Here is a 21610-nt window from a genome sequence, read left to right as displayed (position 1 = left end):
TGATCGATGTTTCTCTCTCATCGATGTTTCTAACTCTCTATCTCTCTCCCTTCCTCTCTGTAAAAAAATCAATAAAATATATTTTTAAAAAAAGAAAATAAATAAATAAATAAATAAAAACTCCTTGAAATGCCTCTTTCTTTGTCTTGCCTGGGAGTGTCCATTCGAGAATATACACCCTCGTTCTTTGATTCTTTCGCCTTCCTTCCCTCAAATACACACACGCACCTGCCACACACATGCACACGTGTACACAGGCCATGTGCAGGCATATCACGTTTGCATGTATGTACGTGTGAGCACACGTGCACGCACCAAATATATGTGCACGTGCCACACGCATAAAAACACTGCACACATACCATACACACACACACACAATTTACTTCTCTTCATGCCTTTGGATAGAACAGGCGTAGAACTGGGGGCTTCATTTTTCAAATGAAATACTGTTTTCTCAACCAATTTGTGTAAAAAAAAATAAAAAAGCCCAGGCCATGTGGCTCCGCTGGTTGGAGCGTTGCCCGTGCACCGAAGGGTTGCGGGTTCGAGTCCCAGGGGGCGTGGTGGGGACAGGGGCACGTGTCGGCTGGAAGCAGAAAGAAGAACGTGGAAGCTCCCCACCGAGACCCACGGCGCACACCGGCCACGGCTCCCCCGTGGCCCCCGGGAACACGCCCCAGCAACGTGGAGGCTGAGAGCATTTTCAGCCTCTGACTCGGAAGCGGGATTTGGGGCGAGGCTGCTGCGAACACGGGGTGTATGAAAACGAGGTGCAGCAAGCGCATGCGGCATGGCCCCAGCTCACAGGCCCCCCTCTCCCCAGCCCCCACACGCCCTGAAGAGCACGGATCCCCTAAAAATAGCCCACCACGGCCGCAGGAGAACGGGCGAGATGAGTCCGATTTCCACGCCTCTCGTTTTCAATTAGGCATGAAACGTCCAGAAGCGTGAGCCGCGAGGAGGCGGCTGGAACGTTTAAAATCGAATTTTCGAAAACTGGGTCCTCGGGCAGAGCCGTGAACACACATCTGCACGTGTCACTGCGCCTGCAGCTCAGCGCTGGGCAGCACGGTGCCCCTGCTTGGTGAGACGGCCCAGCCTGGGCGCGCTCAGCCCGAGGGCAGCCCCCTCGAGGGGGGGGGGGTAGGGGGTAGGGGAGGAGGGGGCCGGGGGCCGGGGATGAGGGTTACTGACACCCCCTGACAGGTGTCAGCTGGTGCACCTGGTCCCCACAGGGACCTTAATCTCCAGCCCAGGACCTCGGGAACCTCATGAACCAGCAGGGAGATCTTCACACCTGGAGAGGAGGAAGGAGCGAGGCTGTGCAGGGGGAGGCGGCTGTGCAGGGGGAGGCGGCTGCCTCCTTCTCCACGGCTGCCTCCCCATGCACGGTCTCCTCCCCCTGCACGGCCGCCTCCTCCCCCTGCACGGCCGCCTCCTCCTGCACGGCCGCCTCCTCCCCCTGCACGGCCGCCTCCTCCTGCACGGCCGCCTCCTCCCCCTGCACGGCCGCCTCCTCCTGCACGGCCGCCTCCTCCCCCTGCACGGCCGCCTCCCCCTGCACGGCCGCCTCCCCCTGCACGGCCTCCTCCCCCTGCACGGCCGCCTCCTCCTGCACGGCCGCCTCCTCCCCCTGCACGGCCACCTCCCCCTGCACGGCCTCCTCCTCCTGCACGGCCTCCTCCCCCTGCACGGCCTCCTCCCCCTGCACAGCCGCCTCCCCCTGCACGGCCGCCTCCTCCCCCTGCACGGCCTCCTCCCCCTGCACGGCCGCCTCCTCCCCCTGCACGGCCGCCTCCTCCTGCACGGCCGCCTCCTCCCCCTGCACGGCCGCCTCCCCCTGCACGGCCGCCTCCCCCTGCACGGCCTCCTCCCCCTGCACGGCCGCCTCCCCCTGCACGGCCGCCTCCCCCTGCACGGCCGCCTCCCCCTGCACGGCCTCCTCCCCCTGCACGGCCGCCTCCTCCTGCACGGCCGCCTCCTCCCCCTGCACGGCCACCTCCCCCTGCACGGCCTCCTCCTCCTGCACGGCCTCCTCCCCCTGCACGGCCTCCTCCCCCTGCACGGCCGCCTCCCCCTGCACGGCCGCCTCCTCCCCCTGCACGGCCTCCTCCCCCTGCACGGCTGCCTCCTCCCCCTGCACGGCCTCCTCCCCCTGCACGGCCGCCTCCTCCTGCACGGCCGCCGCCTCCCCCTGCACGGCCTCCTCCCCCTGCACAGCCTCCTCCCCCTGCACGGCCTCCTCCTCCCCCTGCACGGCCGCCTCCTCCCCCTGCACGGCCTCCTCCCCCTGCACAGCCTCCTCCCCCTGCACGGCCGCCTCCCCCTGCACGGCCGCCTCCTCTCCCTGCACGGCCGCCTCCCCCTGCACGGCCTCCTTCCCCTGCACGGCCGCCTCCCCCTGCACGGCCGCCTCCTCTCCCTGCACGGCCGCCTCCCCCTGCACAGCCTCCTCCCCCTGCACGGCCGCCTCCCCCTGCACGGCCGCCTCCTCTCCCTGCACGGCCGCCTCCTCCTCCACCGCCTCCTTCCCCTGCACGGCGGCCTCCCCCTGCACAGCGCGCCTTCCCCAGGCGCCAGGGGCAGCCCCCGGCAGTGCGGGCCGCGGGGGCTCGTTAGGCCTGGGAAACAACCACACGGCAGCAGACGCACCGACGGCAGCATGAATGATTCAAGCAGCGAGACGCCTCGGGGTTAAAAATACCTCCTCTGGCTGCGAGATGCAGCACTGCGGTCGCGACGACGTGGGGACAGGATTTCCATATTTTGTCAGGAGTCGGCGGGGGGGGGGGGGGGGGGGGCGGGCGGAAGGATGGAGAGAACAATGCCTGACCCCGAGGCGGGCTCTGGAGCGGCCGGCACGCTGCCAACACGGGAGGGCACGGCCTTCCACGCCAGGGACACCTGTGCAGGATGCCACCGTTCTTGACCCGGCACCGCTGACCTCGCCTGCCTCCCCAGGGGCTCCGCGTGACCCCAGCCTCCCGACCTCTGCCTGCGCTCACACCCCAATTCCAGACCCTGAGAGCCTCAGACAACACAGTGGATCTGGTCCGAAAGGGCCCCGGCCTGCCCCGGCCAGTGTGGCCCAGTGGGTTGGGCGCCGTCCCAGGCATCAGGAGGTGGGATCAAGGGCCCATGCCCAGGTTCCAGGCTCGATCCCTGGTAGGAGGCGTGCAGGAGGCAGCTGGCATTTCTCTCTCACATCTATGTTTCTCTCTCTCCCCCCTCCTCCCCTTTCCACTCTCTCTAGACAAATTAATAAACTATTCTTTAAAAAAATGTCAACGTGCCGAGGCTGAGAAACGCTGCCCCAGAGGCCGGCAGGGACATTTAAACTTCAGCCGCCGATTGCAAACGGCCGATTCCTACAGAAACACGAAAGCACGCGAATCTCATTCGGCGGAGGACACGCCTAGAAGTCACAGGAACCGAACCGTGACCTCCTGGTTCACAGGTCCATGCTCAACCACTGAGCCACACCGGCCGGGCCTTGCTGGTTTTCACGAAGCAGGAAACACCGTGTGCTCTCCCCACCGACGGATCCCCTGGATGGGTCACCGGTGTCATCTGCCCACAGCGAGGTGGCACTCATCTTGGTTCGTTGTTGTTCTTACTGGTAAGACAGCTTTGACAACACGCGGCCGCCCCGTCTTTGATGCTTGAGTCGGCGTTCGTAGAACACGCTCCGTCCCTGTGAACACCCGTGACGATGAGAAACGTGCTGGAACCTGAGCTTGTCTTCGGGTTCTGGGTGGGTTTCCTTCCTCCTGAAGTTTAAAGGGTGTAGCCAGGGAGGTTAGGGTCACGCGGGGAGAGCTAAGCTCCCCGGGGGGCGGGGTGTCCTCAGAGCCCTCGAAGGGCGGGTCTCTCCAGCTACTGCCTGGGACGTGGCTCTGGGGATCTGGGTGACATTCAGCCTGAGCTCATCTCCTAATTTTGTTTTTGTGGCGAAAACGCCTCGCCAAGCACATCGCTGCCGGGACTCGACGGGGAGACGTCTTCTGAGAAGCTCTTAATCCCCTGGAATGAGTCAGAGAGGCAGCGTGTGAGGGCGTCTGTTTGGGGGGATGTGTCATAGCGATTGCAGTCTCTCTCACACACGGGATTTTGTACAAAAAGAATGTGCGGGCCCGGCCGGCGTGGCTCAGTGGTTGGACCTATGAACCCGGAGGTCAGGGTTCGATTCCCGGTCGGGGCACAGGCCCGGGTTGCGGGCTCCATCCCCAGTGTGGGGCGTGCAGGAGGCAGCCGATCCGTGATTCTCTCTCATCATTGATTGATGTTTCTCTCTCTCTCTCCCTCTCCCTTGCTCTGTGACATCAATAAAATAAAACACAGTAACAAAAAGAAAGTGGGAACCTCGAACCCATCCCGCGACTCCTCGGCTGAGCCCCGCCTCCTGCTGGCTGGGTCTGGACAGGCTTCGAAGTCAGGCCTGCAACTGTGGCCTCGCGTTTTCGGACGGACAATACATACCCCAGGATCACGGCACGAACCCGCTCCCCTACTGTACACCCCGACCCCCCCCCCAATAGTTCAAAAAGGCGAAAAACAAAAACTACAGTTCAGCTTTTAAGACATCTGTGTTCCTCTCATGATAGCAGCGGGCTCGACGGGAGGAGCAGAGAGAAAACACAATTAATCCTCACCCCCCGCCCCCCGCCCCCCGCCCCCGGGGCCAACAGCCTCATCAGGCGTTTTCCTTCGGCCCCTGCAGACGCTGCGCATGAAAGATCCCACCTGTCAGTGTTTCATATGTTTCGGCACAAAAACCTCTGAGACAGCGTTTTTATTTGAACCCAGAGGGGAGTTTTCTTAAAAAAAATGCCCGTTACAGCCGGCTGCTGTCACACGTGGGTCCGCTAACGAGGCGACCACGGACGAGCCTGTGACCCTCTGGGTATCGTGAAGGGGAAGCGCGGCAAACTAGTCACGGCCACATTTTTTTTTCCCTTTTTCTTTTTTTAAATATATCTGTATTGATGTCAGAGAGGAAGGGAGAGGGAGAGAAACATCAATGATGAGAGAGCCATGGATCGGCTGCCTCCCGCACGCCCCACACTGGGGATCGAGCCCGCCACCCGGGCCTGTGCCCTGACCGGGAATCGAACCGTGACCTCCTGGTTCCTAGGTCGACGCTCAACCACTGAGCCACCCAGGCCGGGCTCCGCTGCTCTTTCTATAAAGATCAAAGTCCTTCCCCTGTTTCAAGGGCTCTTGGTTGGTTCCTGCTACATGTTGAGCCCAGGGCTCCCCCATCTCCTCTCCCCGTCTCTGGGTTCCCGCCACACTGGCCTGGCTGGTTGTCTCCCCGTCCCATCAAGCCACCAACGCCCACTGGCCCTGGGTCCGGGCCCCGGCTGCTCGGTCCTCCCTTCTCCTGTGATCCTCACTCGTCCTTCAGATCTGAACTCACGCTGGAGAGATCGGCCGTCCCCTGGCCCCGGCCCCCGGCGGGTCCGGTGCCCTCTGACGCTCTTGTACTTCCCTTCACGTCTCCCGGGACAGCTTAGAACGACCTGCTTGTGTCTTCGACGCGTGTCTGTCTCCCGCTCTAGACTTCAGAGCCATGCGGTCAGCGTGCGTCTCTGCGTGGCGCTGTCCTCACCCCTGCATTTCCGCGCTTCACACACGCCTTTGACATCTCGCAGTTGGCCAGGAAGTCACTTCTGATTTTCACATGAAAGCAGTTCAGTAGAAAGAAAGAAGCCGATCCATGCGGATCATCATTCATCTCGACTCTCTCGTTGTGCATTTGTTTAAAAGGAAGCTTGGCCCGGCCGGCGTGGCTCAGTGGTTGAGCGTCGACCTATGAACCAGGAGGGCAGGGTTCAATTCCCGGTCAGGGCACAGGCCCGGGTTGCGGACTCCACCCCCAGTCCGGGGTGTACTGGAGGCAGCTGATCCATGATTCTCTCATCATTGATGTTTCTCTCTCTCTCTCTCTCTCTCTCTCTCTCTCTCTCTCTCTCCCTCCCCCTTCATCTCCGAAATCAATCTTAAAAATATATTTTAAAAAGATATAATAATACGCACTTATCTGGGAACAGGCGGCAAGCCCAGCCCTGGCGTGAGGGGAGCGAGCTGAGCCACGAGCCCGTGAACGAGGATCGTCTCCCGCTGGTTTGCGAAGCTTTGTGGAGACCGGGCCCCTGTCATCTGGATCGGTTTAGGGTAAAACTCAGTCGGGTTTTTTTTTTTAAGAACAGATGGAAAGAGAACAGAAAGACGTGCAGTGTGCAAACACCAGCAGAATCTCAAACAGTCGTGGGCAAAGGAATGGAAAATAAACAGAAGCCTAGGAAGTCCTGCAACTGCGGTCCTAGAAAGACGGCTTCGAAACCCTTAGGCGACGGTGCCCGGTGAGGGGTCTCTGCTGCCCCGGCTTCCGCCAACGCATCAGACTGCGGGCGGGTCTGCCAGGGACGCCGGGGGCGTGCAGGGGGGGCGGGGGGGGGACCTCGGCCGGCAGGGGGGACCGCAGACCAGAGTGGGACTCATGGGAGCCCTCCAGACAGTCAGGTTACTAAAAGGAATAGCCCGGCCGGGGTGGCTCAGTGACTGATCGTCGACCTCTGAACCAGGAGGTCACGGGTTCGATTCCCGGTCAGGGCACAGGCCCGGGTTACAGGCTCCATCCCCAGTAGGAGGCATGCAGGAGGCAGCCGATCCAGGATTCTGTCTCCTCATGTTGCTTCTCTCTCTCTTCCTCTCCCTTCCTCTCTGAAACCAATAAATAAAAAATTTTTTTAAAGGACGGTGATCTTGTGTTAAGGCGACCACGGCGCTCTTACTGTTCCCGAACCCAGACTCCCAGTTCACCCGTTCGTAACCACTGGCCAAGAGCTGAACCGGGTTCCCGACACAAGCAGAAGCGGATGGGCAGGTCTGCTCAGCCTCCGGACGCAGGATGGCCCAGGCGGCCGGCGGGAGAGGAGAAGTGCTGACTGGCGGGAAACGCTAACATCTGCCGGCATCTTCGCTCCGGCTCCGAAATGAATTCCCCCTGCCCGGCCCGCACACTCCGGAGGCGTGGCCAGCAGCCCGGCTAATTAAAAGCATCTATACTTCTGATGGGGGGGTGGGGGGGCTCTGCCGGGGCTGGGAGCCGCTCTCGGCTTCTCCCGGGCACCTCGGAGCACCTGGGCACCCGCAGAGGGACCGCTCTGTAATTACTTCTTCAACTCGGTGCCAGGTGGCTCTCTACTGCCCCCAGCAGGTGCCAGGGGAGCCTTCCCCGAAGCAGCCCCGGCTCATCGGAGATGCTTACTCTCACCCGAAGCAGAAGAGGTTTGTCCGGGAAATACACTTAAAATACATATATAAATTAGTCCAATAAACTTTTTAAAAAATCTTTATTGATTTTTGTTTATTTTGGGGGGTTTTGTTGTTATTGTTGTTAATCCTCACCCGAGGATATTTTTCCATTGATTTTTTTTTTAGGGAGAGTGGAAGAGAGAGGGAAAAACAGAGAGAAACACATCGATGGGTTGCCTCCTGCACGAGCCCTGACCTGGGCCCGGGCCAGGGAGGAGCCTGCAACCAAGGCATGTGCCCTTGACTGGAATGGAACCCAGGACCCTTTGGTCTGCAGGCCGACGCTCTATCCACTGAGCCAACCCAGCTAGGACTAAATCTTTATTGTTGAAAGTATTGCTATATTAGTAGGTGCTCTTTCTCCCATTAACTTCTGCCAGCCCACTCCCGTCCCCCACCCCCACCCACAGGCCCTCACCACCCCATTGTCTGTGTCCACGGGTTATGAATACATGCATACACGTTCATTGGCTGATCTCTTCCCACCCACCTTAAATATATTTTTATTGATTTCAGAGAGGAAGGGAGACGGACAGAGAGAGAAAGAAACATCAATGATGAGAGAGAATCATCGATCGGCTGCCTCCTGCACGCCCCCTACTAGGGATTGAGCCTGCAACCCGGGCATGTGCCCTGACTGGGAATGGAACCGTGACCTCCTGGTCCATGGGTCAATGCATAACCCCTGAGCCACGCCAGCCAGGCCATCGGGTGAATATGAAACAATTACTTTCCTTGAATCTGCCTGCAATCACACAGAATGACAGTGTGACAGCTAACCCTACACGTGGACAAGGAGTGAAGGATGACAAAGCAGATTTAAATAAAAGATGCCTCGTTAGCGCACTAAGAAGACAGCCACGGGAGCCTTCCGCTGGGCGGGTTTTCAGAAGGCTCGCGCCCCACGGTGGGACAGGGCCGCGGTCTGGAAGCAGGTCTCAGGCAGGTGGCGTGGGAAGGGGGAGTGCGACGGTGCTGATTGCGTTATTTTTATTCTGAATATCAGAGGGAAGACGACTGGCCGGCCCGCCTGGGTGAATGACACCTCGGCCCCGGGAATTGATGCCCCTGGAGGCAGAGATGCGCAGACCATGCGCTTCGCCAGGGCGCCCTCCAGTGGCCAAAGCCCCACATGACGCGCCTTCGTAATCCCTCCCTGTCATAGAAACCCTATCATTACTGCAATTACCGATTAATTACGCCCTCTCGTCACGGTTAGAAGAAGCCAAGTACCAGGGCAAAAGGGTAAAGGCTCGCTTTCTGCCCTTTTCTTCTTATTGCGGCATCTTTTCTTTTTCTTTCTTTTTTTAAAATATATTTTATTGATTTTTTGCAGAGAGGAAGGGAGAGGGATAGTTAGAAACATCGATGAGAGAGAAACATCGATCAGCTGTCTCCTGTACACTCCCTACTGGGGATGTGCCCACAACCAAGGTACATGCCCTTGACCGGAATCAAACCCTTCAGTCCGCAGGCCGACACTCTATCCACTGAGCCAAACTGGTTAGGGCTTCTTTTCTTTTTTAAAAAATATATTTCTATTGATTTCAGAGAGGAAAGGAGAGGGAGAGAGATAGAAACAGCAATGATGAGAATCACTGATCGGCTGCCTCCTGCACGCCCCCTACTGGGGATGGAGCCCACAACCCGGGCATGTGCCCTGGCCAGGAATCGAACGTGACCTCCTGGTTCACGGGTCGATGCCCAACCACTGAGCCACACCGGCCGGCCGGGCCTGGACGCCCTCTCTGATTCTGAGTCTCCTTCACGGGCTCCTGATCGGGACGGTCCTTTCCCTCCCCAGCATGCCTCGGGGGCCGGGAACAGACGCGACACTGGCAGCAGCCTCCCTTTCTTCTTACGGAGACTGGAAGCAAGGGACTCATTACCCTACTTTCTTACAAAGAAACAGACGCCCGGGTCCAGAGCCCGGTGTCGGAGAGAAGCCGTGCTCAGCCTCCTGACAGGTTTATGAGTCTGATTTACACTAAGGGGCTGGTTGAACGCGTGTCGTCTTATTAAAAGTAGCGGTTCCCGCGCGTCTGAATGTGACACGAAACCGCGCTTTCGTTTAAAGGGCGCTTCATGAGCGCTGCCCATCGGAACTGAATTATTCGTCCAATATGTTGGGGGGCGGCGCGGCTGCCAGCCCGGAGGGGACATCGTGACGAACTCGGTCCGCGCCGCTACCCGGTGCTTCCCCGCCAGCTAATGAAGGCGTTCGTCGTGTGTTATCTCTCATCAAGCCCGCCACCAACTGCGTCCTGTGAAAACCACGCGTCTTCAGGTTCGATTCCGGCCAAGGGCATGTACCTGGGTTGCAGGCACATGTATTGTGTGGCGATAGGTCTCAGTCAGCTTCTTTCATTTTTAATATATATTTTTTATTGATTTCAGAAGGGAAGGGAGAGGGAGAGAGAGAGAGAGAAAAACATTAATGATGAGAGAGAATCATTGATCGGCTGCCTCCTACACGCCCCACACTGGGGATCAAGCCCGCAACCCAGGCATATGCCCTGGGCCAGAACTGAAGCTGGGACCCTTCGGTCCACAGGCCAACACTCTATCCACTGAGCCAAACCGGCCAGGGCTCAATCAGATTCTTAAAGAAGCGCTGTGTTCAGGTAGAATGGACGTAGCACAGCGCATAACTAGACACACCAGAGCGAAAGGTGAGAGAAGAACTTTTACTCACGATGCGACTAATATGAGAGCATGGAAATGGGGAAATGAAGCTGCCTAATTATTGCAGACCTAGCTCTGGGGACTGTGAAATGGATCAACTAGAGAAAAAGGAAGCGGGGCGGTTCCCTTTGGACGCCATCGTCCATGAAATAACCTAGTGGTTAGCAACATAAACCCTGCTTAGAAAACAGGAAGTATAAGGAGTTCTGCTTTAGGGATGTGAGTAAGATCTCAATTTCACTCCGATCCCCACCACCTGCCCTCCAGCACGGGTGGCTGACGTTTCACGCCGCGACTACCAGGCCAGTAAGCGGCTGCTCTCTGGAGAGCGAGCGAAAGGAGAAAGGGGGTTTCCGGTTCTGGAGGGAAGATCATGCGTCTGTTTTGATGAGAATTAAGCCTAATCGCTTGTCCCACATGGGGAACGTCTTATCCAATATTAGGCCCCAAACTAAAGCTCCCTGGCCCAGTCCCTTGTCGTTTCAGACGAGGCGGGCAGAGTAGAGGAACGTGTATGTCGTTACAATTTATTCCCCTCTCACCCCGAGAAAGCCAGTGCCAGCCTCTTTCTGCTCCTCGTCCCTCAGAGTCTGGCAAACAGCTTCGCTCCTGACTTCATCCCCCATGGGAGCTGGCGGCTGTTCCCGCTATGACTGAGTCAATGGGCTCATCGCAGCCCGTGATGCTAAAGCCAGATGAGGCAGGGAGGAAGCCCGCATTGGAAAACAACTCTGGTCCGGCCAGCGTGGCTCAGGGGTTGAGCATCGGCCTATGAACCAGGAGGTCACGGTTCGATTCCCGGTCGGGGCACAGGCCCGGGTTTCGGGCTTGATTCCCAGTGTGGGGTGTGCAGGAGGCAGCCGATCCATGATTCTCTCTCATCATAGATGTTCCCATCTCTCCCTCTCCCTGCCTCTCTGAAATCAATGGAACATTTTAAGAAAGAATTTACTCCCATGTCTTGTTGATTCCAAGAAATTCAACTTGTAAAGTGTGACCGCCATCTTTCTAAGCTTCTGAGTGAATTTTTGAAACCATTTAAAATATTCTCTCATTTGGTCGGGGCTTGGAAGAATTAAAGATGGATTTTTAAAAATTGAGTCCAGCCCTGACCGGTTTGGCTCAGTGGATAGAGCGTCGGCCTGCGGACTGAAGGATCCCAGGTTCGATTCCGGTCAAGGGCATGGACCTTGGTTGCGGGCACATCGCCAGTGGGGGGCATGTAGGAGGCAGCTGATCGATGCTTCTCTCTCATCGATGTTTCTGACTCTCTATCCCTCCCTTCCTCTCTGTAAAAAAATCAATAAAATACTTTAAAAAAAAAAATTGAGTCCAGTTCTGTGAGGTTTCACAGAATCCCTATTCCTGGGGCTTGCTCTGCCCTCCTTTACGCTGTCAGTTTTTCCAGTGATTAATTTTGTAAGAAATGGCTTGTTCTCCTCGTTGGCATGGCCGTGAGCGATGGCTTCCTGCCACTTTGCAGTGTACTTCCTCCTCTTTGAAGCTGCCATATGTTTCGCAACCCGAGAGAGACGCTCCTCGCCTGAGACATCACCGTTTGTGGGGAGTTTGATTTTTCAGGTTTTCTTAGCTCTGGGGAAGGAGCGAGGGCCCGGTGGTAAATGTTTTCTTGCCCCGGCTGCTTCGCTGCCCTCGTGGGGCCCAGGTGGACTTCGTATTTGGCCGTGGCCATCCTGCCTCGTCCACTTTTTCTCTCCCCAGATTTTTATATAATTGGGGAGGGTTGGTCACTGTAGGGAGGGCAGTTCTAAGCCAAGGCACAACAATTTGACGTTTTTATTTTTTATATATACACATATATTTTTTTTTATATTTTTTATTGATTTTAAAGAGGAAGGTAGAGGGAGGGGGAGAGAGAAACATCCAGGATGAGAATCATGGATCGGCTGCTTCCTGCACGCCCCCTACTGGGGCTCAAGCCCACAACCTGGGCATGTGCCCTTGACCGGAATCAAACCCGGGACCCTTCAGTCTACAGGCCGATGCTCTATCCGCTGAGCCAAACCAACTAGGGCTACATATATTGTTTTAGTTGATTTCAGAGAGGAAGGAAGAGGGAGAGAGAAGCATCCATGATGAGAGAGAATCATGGATCGGCTGACCCCCCCTGCATGTCCCCCACAGGGGATCGAGCCCACAACCCAGGCATGTGCCCTGAGCAGGAATCGAACCGTGACCTCCTGGTTCATAGGTCGACGCTCAACCACTGAGCCACACCGGCCGGGCTGTTATTGTTACTGTACTAATCATTTTGTAAGAAACAATACCCAGTGTTGGACAGGCTGGATGGGTCAGACCAACTGAACCGGAGCAATCCTTTGGAAGGGGGTCGGAGAACAGCCTCATAGTGTCAGGGGCAGACATAGAACAGTGGGGGCCCGCGGCCATGATAAGAAATATTCATGCTGCTCTGTTATCCCGGACGGGTCTGTGCTGATAGAGGAAGCGCGTCCTACCCTGGCTGGGAGCCCTACGCCCCGAGTCACGGGCGCTCCCATCGGAATGCGGTCCGTCCCCCGGTCCCGAGAGCTGCCCACCGTCATGGAAAGACTGACAGCCTCGCGGCCGACACAACCTAGTCCCGGAGGCACCCAGCCTCTACGTACAACCCGCAGCCCCTACGGCCTGTGACCTGGTCCCAGGGTGGCTGGCGGCGCCCGCCCGCTGCGACCCCCTCCCAGCCCGCAGGACCTGTAACCTGTAACGATTCTCCCGTGCGTCCTATCCCATGCCTGTCACTCCTACCTCCCCACGTCACCCTGTCCTTCTCCCCAATATAGGCAGCTGGCTGATGGGGGGGGGCAGAGCAGATGTTTGTGGGTGCCCTGCCGCTCTCCACGCTGCGGCAGGACTGGAATCAATGCTCATCTAGGACTCAGCCCTGTCTCTGCTGAACTGGCTCAAGTCATGGCAGGCAGCCCGAACCCCTGCCTGGGTTGTCTGGTTACAACCAGACTCCCACCCGGGATGAGCCGCATCCAGTAACCTTAGGAGCACAGCCTCCCGCCTGTGGACCACAGACAGAGCTCTGGTCAAACTAGAGATAACAGCCAGGCCTCCTCCGTGGTGTTTCGGCTCCAGGCCCAGAAAAGCAGCAAAACCGGACGAGCAACACCACGGCTGACCTCAGGACCAGCTGCGGTGAAGCGTGGACCCGTCATGGACCCATCGGTGGAGACCTCGACCCTGAGGGACACGCCGGGAGAGCTGATGACTATTCTACCCTGAAATCCCCGCCTTTGGGAAACAGACGCAAACCTCCGAGACGAAGCAAGAGGTCGGGCCTGGCCCTGAGCCGTGATGTACAAGTTGACTCCCCTCCCAGGTCCCCGCTCCGGAGCCGACCGGCTGCCCGCCCTTCCTCCTCGCTCCCTCAAGGGCAAATGCGTGTCAGCCGGACACAGCCGGCCCTCGCTCCCAGACACGGCGACATCCTGCCATTTGATATTTGCACCGACAACCCCTTCGCGTGTTTTTTTAAGCATCTCCTGCTGGGCCCCAGCCATAGCGCCTGCCTGCGGGAGTGTGAGCACACCTACAGGATTTTTCTAAGGGCAGCTGGCAGGGAGCAGGGAAATGCATGGACACGCGAGTGAGGTCCCATTTAAATTCCAGCCCTGATTCTTCTGTGGTTAAGTCCTCCCCCCTCCCCCTCTCCCTTCCCTCCCCCCACACACGCGTCTGCTTCCTTGGTATCCGAGTTACAGTGTGAGACGAACACTATGAATGAAGCACAATGCAGAATGCCCACAAGGTGGGGGCGGGGGGGGGGGACAGTCCTGGGACATCTCAGTGTGGTCTCTCGCCCGCAAAGCAGATGCTCCCGACGGCTCCATCCCCCCCCCCCTCACAAAAAGGTTGAAATCCACCGTGATTAAAGGTTCGCCGTTCATTTGCCTCAACGTGGGGGTAACTGAGAGATCAACTGAGCTTTTCGTTCCATCCCACTGCACGGCAGCTGCTCAGATGTCCAACGAGTCCCCCTGAGGCGTTAAGGGCAGCCGAAGGGACTGAAGCCCCCCCCTTCGGCCCCTCTCCGCAGACGGGTATCACCCACCATGGCGGGAGCCAATGGACCCAGCGGCGATTTCTGTCTCCCTGTGCCCACGGGCGCGTTGGCATTTTCACTCCCTTCTCATCACGCTGCCCTGTCTGCTAACACCCCAATCTGAGTATCTACCTCAGGCGATGCACGCATCTCCAGAAAAGGCCATCAAACGTATCTCCGCTCTCCCTGAAAACGGGAAAATGAATTTTTTTAATGTTTTTTTAAAAAAGATGATCCAAGCCCGGCCGACGTGGCTCAGCGGTTGAGCGTCAACCTATGAACCAGGAAGTCACGGTTGGTTCGATTGCCGGTCAGGGCACGCGCCCGGGGTGCAGGCTCGATCCCCAGTGTGGGGTGGGCAGGAGGCAGCAGATCCATGATTCTCTCTCATCATTGATGTTTCTCTCTCTCTCTCCCTCTCCCTTCCTCTCTGAAATCAATAAAATAAAAATAATAAAAATATATCTTTTCAAAAAAAGAAAAAGAAGGTCTAAGGTGTGGGTTTATAATGAAAAATAAAGGAATATCTGGTCCTGGTAAACAAAAAAAAAATATTCCTGGTACATTTCTAAAGCCACCACGCTGGACACCGCGATGAAACAAATGAAGCATATGAACGGAGCTTTGACCTCAATGGACTTACAATCCAGCCACAGACACCTGACATGGGTACCGTCAGCCACCCAGGAAGCTAGCTGGAAAGGGGTGAGTCACGGCAGGGACACTTCGTCACCAAGACGGCCTCCTTGGCACCTGAGTCACACCCCAAAATCCCGAGGCTGCAGAACCACGGGCGTCGGGGTCAGAGCGACACGTGTCGAAGGGCCGCAGGTGAACCAAACAGAAGCGTCCGGGGCCCTGATCACCTGGAGCTGCCCATCCAGCCCTGACCGGCCTTTTCCTCCTGAGGCCGCCACCTACAAGCCTTGTTAGAAGTCAAGTTTGGATTTTCTTGTTTGTTGGTTGCTTTTTAAATATATTTCTATTGATTTCAGAGAGGAAGGAAGAGGGAGAGAGAGAGAGAGAGACATCCATGATGAGAGAGAATCACTGATCGGCTGCCTCCTGCAGGCCCCCGACTAGGGATCGAGCCCCCAACCCGGGCATGTGCCCTTGACGGGAATCAAACCGTGACCTCCTGGTTCATAGGTCGAGGCTCAACCACTGAGCCACACTGGCATCGCTCAGGATCTGCTTTTAAGCACACGACACATAGCTCATCGCTCCAACAGTCTTCCCTGAAGATGTTTTATCGGAGATAAAAGAGTCCACGTGGGGTACACACGTGCCTATGCGTCCATCCCTTGGGGTTTGCTCTACGTTTAAATCTGAGCACAGACTCCCACTGACTTCTCAACTCTCGAAACCCGACAAGCGACAACAGGCGTGTGCGCTGCGGCCAGTTTTGTTGCATTTCACCAGATAAAAGCTTTCCCTGACTAAGGAATTCATTCGTCGTTTATTTATTTTATTTTTCTGTCCCCCACACTCTCCCCGACCAGGAGTGTTCATTTGGTTCATGCACAGCCAAGGCACCCCCGATTGGTGACAAATCCGCCCCAGGCCACCGTGTGGGGGAAAGGGTAGCTGATCCAGCAAAATCCAAGCGCAAGACCCGGCCGGACGCCTTCGCCACGGTAATGAGCCATCTGCAATGCAGCATCCTCCCCGGGAACCATCTCTCGTCCCATTTGTTTATGTTTTATTCATCACTCTCAGAATCCTCAGTGAAGTGACAGCGATGACATTCAGGAAGTCCTGTTTAAAGAGACACTACCGGCTCTCCAGAGCTCAACTGTTCAGTGGGAACGCCGCTGCCCTGAATTGGTCCAAATTTGCTCACAGCTCCTTTATTCTTAGACTAGAGGCCCGGTGCATGAAATTCGTGCACGGGTAGGGTCCCTTGGCCTGGCCGGCGATCAGGGCCGATCGGGGCCTTCCGGCTGCTGGCCGGGGCCTCCCTTAGTTCCACGCGACCCCCTGGTGGTCAGCACACGTCATAGTGAGCGATCGAATTCCCAGTCTCCTGGTCGAACTCCCGAAGGGACTTTGCATATTAGCCATATATATATACTAGAGGCCTGGTGCACAAAATTCATGCGGGGGGTGGGGCAGGGGAAGGGGGTGTGTCCCTCAGCCCAGCCTGCACCCTCTCCAATCTGGGACATCCCTCTCACAATCCGGGACCACTGGCTCCTAACCGCTCCCCCCTGCCAGCCTGATCGCCCCGAACTGCCTCTGCCTCAGCCCCTGCTAAGGTGGCTTTATCCGGAAGGACATCCGGAAGATGTCTGGGCTAATCAGCATATTACCCTTTTATTAGTATAGATAGATACATAGTGCATTCCCCATGCTGTGCCCAAAACTGTGTGGGGATCATAGGAGAGATTTCATTGTTTTCATTGTTCATCCAATTTTTAAAAGTCCACAGCAGGAACTCAGTTGAGATACACAATGCTCGTCCTCATGGTAACGTGAGCCACACTGCTCCATCTCGGGGGAGCGCGCTGGGGTTCCTCAGGACCACAGTTATACACCAAGGCTCCAAAGGTTGACAAAAACAAGGCTTGGGGAAAAGTGAAAAAGAAGAAGCAGCTCTGAGTTGAGCCAACCTAGGGGTGTCCATCACTAAAAAGACACGCTAACGCCGGCCGGCGTGGCTCAGTGGTTGAGCGTCGACCTATGAACCAGGAGGTCACGGTTTGATTCCTGGTCAGGGCACATGCCCGGGTTGCGGGCTCAACCCCCAGGAGAGGGCGTGCAGGAGGCAGCTGATCCATGACTCTCTCTCATGATGTTTCTCTCTCTTTCCCTGTCCCTTCCTCTCTGAACTCAATAACAATACAGACATTTTTAAAAGGCACAGTAACAGTTACCACCCTAACTCTGTGAAGAGACCTCCGTCTACACAGGTTAGGAAGCCTTTAAAACAAAATTTACTCACAGTAAAACAGCACACCTAGGTTCTGCTAGCCGATTTCAAATCTAGCTACGCGATACCCCGTCTTCTCTTCTTTCGAGATAAGCATACTCTGTAAATATAGTCACTATTAGCATGTGTGTCTTTCATTTTCCTAGGAAACAACATGCATGTAGGGACCATGATCGGCCACGTGTGACCTCTGCCCTCCAGAAACCTGGAGTTCCTAGGGAAAATGCATGGACACACCCATAAACACACATACTTACACACACACACACACACACCCCTTGTCTGTCACCTCCTTGAATCTGTACCACGGGTCAGCCTATGAGATGGAAATTACTCTTCTCCTTTTACTGGTAAAGAAACAGGCCCCAGCATCGCATAGATTTTAAATCTGAGTTTGCTTCTTAGGATTCCATTCTGCGTGTTAGAAACGGAATCGTCATAAATGCTTCACTTTTTTTGTTTTTTTTAAGAAGCAAGATTTTTTTTTTTACTTCATCCATTTGGACTGAACTGGAGTCTGCTGAGACTATGCCTCGGGGAGCCGACCTCAAGGCGACCTTGACGAGTCCTCACAAGGGGCCTGGGAAAAGGAACACGAAACGCTAACTCCTCCGCTGGGGGCCGCTCTGGCCTCGCCTGCATTGCTCCTAGGGGGGGTGGGGTGGGGGGGAAGCTCTCAGAAAAGCTCACGCACAGAAGAGCCACTCCCCGGCCTTTTCTCGGGTTTCTCGGAACCGGCCCGCATTCATCTGCGATTGTCAAGCCAGAAAACAGAGCCAGGGACCCAAAGGAAGACGACCGTCCAACAGGGCAAGTTCCCAAGCCGCGCGCCCAGGGAGCGCTTGCTCTCCACCACCACCAGCGTCAGCAAGTCCGGGGAGTGGAGGGGGGGTCGGACAGAGAAAGGAAGGATCGATGGCCTGCGATTGCAGAACAAAAGCTGCCAAGTAACTCTCCCCGCTTGCCAAGGCTCCTGGCAAACACTCCTCCCGGTGGGCAGAGGCGTGTGATCAGGACGCGCTTCAGGGACCCCCAGGCGGAGCGCGGCCTGATCCGCCTGGCCACACCGCACCATCGATCTCATAAATATCTCGGCAGCAACAGCGGAGACGGCTTACCGTGGGCGGCCTTCCCGCGGTCCAGCTCCCTCTGCAGCCGGCTGTAATCGGCCTGCACACCCCCCAGCGCGGCGACGTTCCTGGCGCTCAGCCCCGCCAGCCGGGCCAGGAGGCCCTCCAGCCCGTCCCTCTCCAAGGTCAGCGCGCCGATCTCCTCTGCGAGCTCCTTGGCCGTGGAGAAATGGTTTCCTGCGGCACCGCGTGGAGAGAAGGAGAGGTAAGCTTTGAGACACCCCCGAGCCTGAAGGACTTACTGTTTTTTTAATATATTTTTATTGATTTCAGAGAGGAAGAGAGAGGGAGAGAGGGAGAAACATCAAGGATGAGAGAGAATCATGGATCGGCTGCCTCCTGCACGCCCCACACTGGGGATCGGGCCCGCAACCCGGGCCTGTGCCCTGACCGGGAATCGAACCGTGACCTCCTGGTTCCTAGGTCGATGCTCAACCACTGAGCCACGCCGGCCAGGCTGCACCCGGTTTTCAAGCAAGAGATCGAACAGTCGGCAGGGGCACCAACTGTGCCCCCAACTGAGCCACCAGGCAAAACACGCCCCAGCGTGCCATCGCCTCCTGGGGACGGTCCGGAGAGAAAAGGCGTCTGAACACACGTGGGAAGAGCTCACGCAGACACGAGGGCCCGTACAGAGGGGCGGCTGGGAGCACGGTCCCAGGCCCATCTGCAGCTCAGCGCGAACCCGAGACCCGGCCCCTCGATCAGACGTGAACGATCGTTAACTGAGCCCCGGGCCCCGCCTGCCGTCTGGGGAGCACGGCTGGGAAACGCATCGTGAGAGCCGTGCAAGTGTTACACACGCACAAGGAGCCCAATTCCCAAAGAGGCCGTTCATATCGGAGCGCGAGCCCTCGGAACGCTACGCCGCCCTCGGCTGATATTTCAGACGCGTCCTGGCCTCAGTCCCCAGCCCGAGGCCAAGCTCGCTGACGGCGGGAACGGGCCCAGAGGCCTGTGATGGAAATCAGAGCAGTACAGACGCTGACTCCTGAAGAGAGGCCCATCAGGGACCCGGTGACCCCAATCTCCGAGACTCTAATGGGCCCGCTCCTAGACGCACCCGAGGGTTGGCGTGGAGATGAATGTCTCGCCTTCGCCATCGCGCGACACACATGCCGGCCTTCTCAGCAGCCAGGGGAGCGAGCACACTTGGGCATTCACGTGGGTTTATATATATATATATATATATATATATATATATATATATATATATATATATATATATATTTTTTTTTTATTTTAGAGAGGAAGGCAGAGGGAGAAAGACATAGAAACATCAATGATGAGAGAGAATCATGGATCGGCTGCCTCCTGCACACACCCCCCGCCCCAAGTGGGGCTCGAGCCTGCAACCTGGGCATGTGCCCTTGGCCGGAATCGAACCCGGGACCCTACAGTCCACAGGCCAACGCTCTACCCACTGAGCCAAACCAGCCAGGGCTCACGTTGGTTTTTCTTAAAGCCCTTGTCAAGATATTCTATTCTACAAATAAAATTAAAGATCTCTGCCGAAACCGGTTTGGCTCAGTGGATGGAGCGTCGGCCTGCGGATTGAGGGGTCCCGGGTTCGATTCCAGTCAGGGGCATGTGCCTGGGTTGCGGGCACGTCCCCGGTGGGAGATGTGCAGGAGGCAGCTGATCGATGTTTCTCTCTCATCGATGTTTCTAGCTCTCTATCTCTCTCCCTTCCTCTCTGTAAAAAAATCAATAAAATATATTAAAAAAAAAAATTAAAGATCTCTAGGCATATGCTAAAGCTGAAGCTGATTTTAGCCACTCTGTTCTGTCTCCCTTTATCCTCAACGAGTCTGAGTTTAAATATTTCCCCCCACCACCATCCCCACCACCACCCCACACAGATTCTTGCCCGGCCGGTGTGGCTCAGTGGTCTAGCTTCGACCTATGAACCAGGAGGTCACGGTTCGAGTCCCCCGTCAGGACACATGCCCGGGTTGCAGGCTCGATCCCTAGTAAGGGGTGTGCAGGAGGCAGCCGATCCGTGATTCTCTCTCATCAATGACATTTCTATCTGAAATCAATACAATTTAAAAAAAAAAAAAAAAAGAGGTGAGTTCCCAGCCCAGTTCTTCAGGCCACCCCGATTCCCTCAGCTGATCGGAGAACAAAACAGAAAACCCCAGGCCCCAAATGCAAGACGCCTTCCCACGCGTTCCTCCTGGGAGTCTAACGAGAAATGATCCCCACGGCAGAGAGGGCCGGCCCCGCTGCCTGAATGACATACCGCCTCCCCTGGGCTTCAGGGAGACACGTCCGCCTGTACCCCCGGGAAGGACGCGCTGATGGAGGCAGGCAGAGCCCCAGCTCGAAGCGAGACCGTGTTCACGCTTCCCGTCTCTCTCTCGGCCAATGGGGCCATCATTCCAAGGAAATGGCTCGTGGCGCCGTGAAGAGCCGAGCCCCGCGCCCCCCCTTTCGCGTCCTCCTGGTTGTAAATAACCCGCGTGGCCGCGCCGGGAGCCAAATTGCTCGTTAGCTGCCAACGGTAGTTGTTTAATGAAGTGAAGACAGAAGCTGCCAGGGATTACCTTCCTTCTTAAAGCCACACAAAGCCCAGGCCTGGGACGATCATACCTTTCGTGAAATGTTTATGGCTCTTCTGGAGCTGATGAGGATCCAGACGTCCCACCTGGACGCCAGCCCAATCGGCCGCCTCTCGGTAACTGAGTGAACTTAACCACGGGGTACCCCCGGGCCTCCACCACCACCCCCATCTGTTCCCCGAGGCCCCCACCTGTACCTCTCCCACCAACGTAATACAGCTGTTGTGAGACGAAATAAAACAATACGGTGGACTGTGTAAATGACAGTCAGAAACGCGTGCTTTCAACCTACTAATGGAGTAGTATATCCCTTAATAACTACCAGACTGAAGAGGGATCCTCTGAGAATCCCAACACCCTGCCATCTACGAGCAGGTTGTTAAACTGGGCGTCACCTTGTACCGTGTTATCACTCTTCCCCCGATAACGGGGGTGGGGGACGTCTGGCCTGCGGGCCCACAAGGCCCGAGAAATCATTTGGTCTGGCCTCCCGAGGCAGCAGGGGTGAGTTAATTAAATGTCTGCAGGCTAGTTTCCAAGTTGATAATATTGTATGGCCCATGAATTGTGATATAAATATGCAGATGGCCCTTGTCAGGAAAAAGGTTCCCCACCCCTACTCTATGGGAAGGGGCTGACCACATCCAATAGCCCTCACTGAGCTTCTATAGGTACATGATGGCACAGAAACACTGGCTAGAACAGCGGTTCTCAACCTGTGGGTCGCGACCCCTTTGGCGGCCGAACGACCCTTTCACGGGGGTCGCCTAAGACCACCCTGCCTATCAGATATTTCCATGACGATTCATCACAGTAGCAACATGACAGTGATGAAGTCGCCACGAAAATAATGTTATGGTTGGGTCACCACATGAGGAACTGTATTGAAAGGGCCAGAAGGTTGAGT

At 56.4% G+C, this 21610-nt stretch overlaps 1 protein-coding gene across 1 annotated transcript in view; it reads right to left on the bottom strand.

Annotated features, from left to right (window-relative positions):
* DISC1 (DISC1 scaffold protein) overlaps nt 1-21610 on the bottom strand; it is a gene marked incomplete at its 3' end in the record, with an annotated part of 48816 nt that overhangs the window by 11680 nt on the left and 15526 nt on the right. The window contains 1 exon segment of the mRNA XM_081114310.1: nt 18128-18316. Coding sequence (XP_080970436.1) covers nt 18128-18316 — 189 coding nt within the window.

Source organism: Myotis nattereri (assembly GCF_964212035.1).
Source record: "Myotis nattereri genome assembly, chromosome: 20".
In the NCBI taxonomy this organism is placed as follows: Eukaryota; Metazoa; Chordata; class Mammalia; order Chiroptera; family Vespertilionidae; genus Myotis; species Myotis nattereri.
Note: the sequence above shows the minus strand (reverse complement) of the source record. Positions and strands in the feature narration are given on the sequence as shown.